The following is a 6,000-nucleotide window of genomic DNA, read 5'->3' as shown; positions in this document are numbered from 1 at the left end:
GCTAGTTTTGCGAAGTTCAATATCAAATTCGGCTTTCAGTGTGCCGAATGTAATAACCTGGTAACACCTTACTTCGCCGAGAAGGTTGATGAGATAACCTCTTCCAACAAGGACTCGGAAATCCTTGTCGACGGAGACTTGGATAAATAACCAGTCGGTCTCGAGCAGTTTATCCAAACTTAAGGTGTTCCTCGGTCGGCTAGTTTTACGGCTCCAGTACTGTTTGTCTAAACTGATGATGTTGCCGGTTGCCTCCACAATGCTGTTTATCCAAATTAAAGATGTGTTGGCGGGGAAAAAGAAAATAAAAATCTCAAGATGTTTGATAGGTTTGCGTATGACAGTTGTGTGTTGAATTGGAGGGGTTTTGAATGATGCATCCCTCCTCTCTATTTATAGTAGCGATTTCCCAAATACCGAACTAGAACTTCACTCGGACGGAAGTCCTCATCCCAGTCCAACTTGGCCTCGACCAATCCTAACCTCTATAGGACTCTAAACCAAGCTCTTTAATCATTTAAATTCATCCATTGAATTTCGGCATCTTTTCTGATCTAGAAGCTTTTAACCTCTAAAGAATCCCTCTTGTATTACGATTCGACCATCTTACCTTTATCCAGGCGGAAATCATATTCTGATAGGACTCAATTGAACTCAAATGGGCTCGACCCATGGTAAGATATTCTCGATACTTCTTATTGGATCGAGACTCCAGGTTCGGCCCAAAATACCATTTTGAGCCCAAACAGTAGTATATTCATTCAACAGAAAAGAAATCTTAAGATATACCTCTAACATCGATCTACTTAAGATATATTCATTCAACTTAAATAACTTCATATGTCATGCACTATGCATACCTAATTAATTTGGCTTTTGATTACATAACCAAAATTGACTTCCATTGCATTAGGACGAGAAAATTCGACCATGCAATATTTTACTTTATCCATCCAAAAGGTTTTTCTTTTTCCCCTTATTTTCAACGTAGCTAGATTTCTAGAGCAAACCGACCAATTTAATTTAATCAAAGGACATAAATCTAATCTAAAAAAATCCCAAACTGTTGGCGTGATTTAAGAGCAAACTCCTAATTAATTAAAAAGAAAATTAATGAAAAGAGTTTGAAAATTTTGAGTTTTAACGAAAATGACAAAATAAAAGATAAAATGAATAGTACCATGATTGACTTTTTAGTGTAACAATATGGTTTTTCGTTAAAGTAAACAGTACCGGGAACTTTTCGTTAAAATTCCCTTTAAATTGCCAATCCAATCCCTTCTCTCTGCCAAAGGGAACAGATTGATGGAGGAGCATAATTAAACCTTAATTAGATTTAGTTTCATGGTGGTTTCAAAGGACAATGTTACAAAGATCCAATTTTTTAAAACCAAATTTGTAAATCAAATGATGTGATTGTTGATGATTGAATTATTACTTAAGTGTTGATTAACGTACTTATTTACTATTAGTGACACGTAATTTGATTTGCAAATTTGATTTACTAGATAATGCTAGGAAGACTTGAATTTTAAACCAAATTTACAAATCAAATGATGTGTCACCAATAGAAAATAAGCACGTTAATTAACGCTTAAGTAATAATCCAATCATCAACCACCACCTCATTTAATTTGTAAATTTAACTTAAAAATTTTAGTCTCTCTAATATTATCTTTAAAATTTTGATATTCCTAACATTACTCCTTCTCAATGCTCATAATTAGAGGACTCACAATCCTTGCTGCCACCTGGCAAAGCAGTCATGCACGTTTGTGGCTTTAAATTTCATTTTTTTTTATTCTTTATCTACTTTCTCTTTTTTTTTTTTTTTTTTTTTTCAAACAGTCGCACCGCCTAATCACCGATACACGTTCACAAGTGGACAGTTTGCTAGTGAACAAGTATGGTGTAACCACCAGCTCCATTTTGGAGGTGATTCTGCCACCTGGCTGATATGCAGCCGTTGATATCTGTGTGGACCACCAAGATCTCTAACGTGGTGGCCGTGATGCCTTTGATTATTTGTTAACGTGGTAGCCGGTGATGCCTTTGATTATTTTGTGGAATATTTTTGTTATGAAATCATGCGTGTTACAGAGAGATTCAAAGTTTCGACAAAGCGTTACTCTCAAACTTTAAATGTGTTGTTTACCTTTACTCCTTTCGTGTACCCTAAGCATTGAAAACTTTCAACACCTAATTTGCTGGAGAAACTAGATAGCTAGGGGCAGATCCATTCATGAATTCAGGTGGTCTGGGGATAACTAATAAGTTTTGAAGAAGCGCCTATGAGGATTTTTGAGAATCACCCTATTGTCTGGCCAAGTGATGGAAGAGAGAAGACCGGCACGACTATGCATATGTTGTGCAACATAAGATTTGAACCAAGAACAAGAACTAATTTCAAATGAAGAGGAACAAGGAGAAGCCAATTGTGGTTCTGCTGTTTTTGGACCTTGGTTCCAACAAAGAAGAAAGACTTTATCTCTTCATTTCCCAAGTGACCAACTCCCTATTTTTTTTATTCTGATTTTTTTTAATTATTGTTCAATCATGTTGTGCCACCTAGCATTTTAATTAATAAAGGAATGGTGTATTACTCAATCAATACTTTTTATATCATATGTTTGACACGTTATTTTTATTTAATTTCACTATAAATTCATATGATATCTGAAAAATATTTCGTAAAGTATTACGAACTCGTAATCACTTGAACTTTCATCTCATACCATCAAATTCACTAAAATACTATTTTTGTATGTTATATGTTAAATAATAAACCTAATTAAAATATAACCCAAATTCTCAATACAAGTATAGTCTTATTTAAGTGTAAACAGACACTTATTCATATGATAATAAACTTACTTAAATCCACCTAGGCCCCATCTTGACGCTAGGCCTCAGCTCGCTGCCTGATTAGCACCTAACATACCTTGATTGGGATTACTTGATGTTAGAATTCTGGATCAGCCATTGACAAGGTTTACTTAATTAATTCAAATATGCACCAATTTAGCCAAATTATACTCGAAGTACTGTTGTTATAGAAAATGACTTACACGAAATAAGTTCACTGTCAAGTGGCTTTCTATTCTAATAATGCATTGTTATGCATACGCTTCTTTCTACATAACCATATATTTTTACAACGGAATATCACAATAACTCTGAATCTATTTCATGTTAATTAGTCTCATTTTCATGGCCACATAATTAATTCAAAAATGTTATTCTTACTATCTATTTGTATCATCTCTATAATATAAATGAGACATACATACGTTGGTGGCCTCTACCTTGATTAGAAAGATTGTGAAAATAATGATATAAATAGATATTCAGTGTAATACTACTCTACTATATTCCAATTTAAGAAGAGATCGATTAATTATAGGGAACTTTAACGAAAAGCACCTGGTACTGTTCACTTTAACTAAAAACCACATTTTTACACTAAAAAGTCAATCCTGGTACTATTCACTTTACCCTTTATTTTGTCCTTATCATTAAAACTCAAAGTTTTCAAACCCTTTTCATTAGTTTTCCTACGATAGGTTAAAAGGAATATTTTCTTTTGAGCTCTCATTCTCTTTAGAGAAAGGGAATCCACATGGATTATATGAAGGTCAGTTTCCTATAGTTTCTAGAGCAGCTAGCTAGGCTTGCTTTTTAAATTATTTACTTGTATTATTTTATTAATTTCTCGTGGACATTATTTTCTATCAGCCATCTGTTCAACTCACTATAAAATCCAAAGAATAGAAGCTAGCAAGAGGGCAACACAAGTACCGGTGTCCTCCTCTTTCTAGTCACCCATTCACCTTTTCTATTGCCTCTATAGCCCTCTTCTTTCCTTTCATGCACTTATTGGAAAAGAATAAACTAGACACGATTTTGTGGTATATATATGTAGTACTCTTCTTTATCAACACCCATCTCTTGCTTTTCTCTAGTAAGTTAGCTCCTGAGTCCTTACATCTTCAAGTCTTCATCGTTTATTTTTTAGAGGAGGGTTTCGAACTCTGGATCTTTAGCTATATATAAATATTTTCATCAGTAGCTAGCTAATATACATATATAAGCTTGTCCAAGACCAACGATCAACCATTCTAGCGTTTTGCACAATAAGCTGAAAAAATGGGAATTCAAGGAACTTTGGAGTACTTATCAGATGTACTAAGCAGTGCCAAAAAAGGCAAGAAGAAGAAGCAAATGCAAACGGTAGCCATAAAAATCAGGATGGACTGTGAAGGTTGTGCCCGCAAGGTCAAGAGTGTCCTCTCCCGCGTAAAAGGTGGGATTAATAAATTCATATTTTTGGCAATGTTTGCTTATTAGACTGGTAATCTGAAACTTTAGACGAAAATTAATATGATCAATGATCTTATTTAAGTTCTAATATATATATATATATATATATATATATATATCAATATGATTAATAGGCTATCCTAGCCGTGTTTTAGGGAGCACGTTGAGTGTTGTCCACATCAAAAGAGCATCTTTGCCATAGTGATTTAAATAATTTTGGGCATCTCTCACCCTCCTATTCACAATTAGTTCTAGCGTGGAAACTCAACTTCCTCTGGTTTTGGTGTGAATTAATTCATTTTGATGATTGTTTGTAGGTGCTAAATCTGTGGACATCGACTTGAAGCAGCAGAAGGCAACTGTGACTGGATATAACGTTGAGGCAAAGAAAGTGTTGAAGGCTGCTCAGTCGACAAAGAAGAAGTGTGAGTTGTGGCCTTATGTTCCGTACAATTTGGTTGCTCATCCTTATATTTCTCAGGCATATGACAAGAAGGCACCTCCTAATATGGTCAGGAAAGTTGCCGACACTTCAAACATCACTGAGACTGCCATGGACGACCGCTACACAGTCATGTTCAGCGATGACAACCCTAATGCCTGCTCTATCATGTAGCTAGATTATTAATATATAAAATCAATATATCTAAAATAATCATATTATAAATAGTGGATCAATTAACGAAATAGTGTGGTATGTGGGGTTGATATACGTGGGTTTTGTTCAAGGAGTTTAATTATTCAAGCTGTTGATTTATCTCTTTGGCTAAAGCTGTCATATTTGCGTGGAGCCTTTTGTGATTCAAGAGTAATATTACTCTTTTTTTTTTCATCTCTAGCAATATTGTAGGGATATCGAAAAGTGATTATAATTTAAGACATAAGCCCACATGTAGCTGGACTGAATATACAAAGAACCTGCCCCTTTCATCCCAACACAAAAAGAAAAAAGAAAAAAAAAGAGGATAGTGTTACAGAAAAGAAAAATGTTCTTTCACATAAATATAAATATAAATTATTTAATACTGTTCAAATGAGTGATTCAAATTTATAGTTTGACTAACAAAATAAATCACTTTTTAGTTATGCGCTATAGATTAATTAATTTATTTGGTCATAGAGATTGAGCATGCAAGACGTTTATGATTTCTTTAGACGAATGTTCATATGTGCATGGAGCTTTCAATGATAGTTACTAGAATAATGTTACATACATCTATGAGAAATTTTTTATTGTGACTGGAAACTGATGGTATATCACGTGTTTTTATATAAATAGTGAAAAATTGTATTTTTCAAGTTATTAATTTTTTAACACACATATCTCACAATTTGTTTAATGACACGTAATGTATTATCCCGTGTTCCGATTACATTTAAAAATCTCTTTACATCTATGATCTATGCAAACGCGAATAATTTCTGAACTTTTGAATCTCAAAACCGTGTTTTATTTGTTTGAATTCCGACACTTTGAAGTTTGAACCTTTCATTTTTTTGTGACTTGGGAAAAAAAGACCTTTCTAACTAAAGAAAACAACATCATCTCATATTTGCATCCAACATATTCGTGAATTATGTTTGTTCATAGTTTATTATGCGGTCATTTTTTTATCTAGTATTGTTTATGTTTATTTTTAAATAAAAAAATTTAAAATAATTTCTAACCGCACGATTTAC

The 6,000-nt window shown here is 33.5% G+C and overlaps 1 protein-coding gene across 1 annotated transcript; it reads left to right on the top strand.

The window, feature by feature from the left end:
• Window positions 1-3,781: 3,781 nt before the first annotated feature.
• LOC103441131 (heavy metal-associated isoprenylated plant protein 24) lies at window positions 3,782-5,077 on the top strand. The gene is made up of 2 exons (XM_070814727.1): window positions 3,782-4,303; window positions 4,638-5,077. The coding sequence occupies exons 1-2, from the start codon at window positions 4,147-4,149 to the stop codon at window positions 4,934-4,936; spliced, it is 456 nt and encodes a 151-aa protein (XP_070670828.1). The 5' UTR covers window positions 3,782-4,146; the 3' UTR covers window positions 4,937-5,077.
• Window positions 5,078-6,000: the final 923 nt, after the last annotated feature.

Source organism: Malus domestica, chromosome 15, assembly GCF_042453785.1.
Source record: "Malus domestica chromosome 15, GDT2T_hap1".
Taxonomy (NCBI): domain Eukaryota; kingdom Viridiplantae; phylum Streptophyta; class Magnoliopsida; order Rosales; family Rosaceae; genus Malus; species Malus domestica.
Note: the sequence above shows the minus strand (reverse complement) of the source record. Positions and strands in the feature narration are given on the sequence as shown.

What these genes read in the sequence shown, in the direction of transcription:
- LOC103441131 (XM_070814727.1), top strand. Translation starts at nt 4,147, where the DNA reads ATGGGAATTCAAGGAACTTTGGAGTACTTATCAGATGTACTAAGCAGT. An exon ending in TGTCCTCTCCCGCGTAAAAG is followed by an intron (nt 4,304 to 4,637) that starts GTGGGATTAATA and finishes GATTGTTTGTAG; the next exon opens with GTGCTAAATCTGTGGACATC.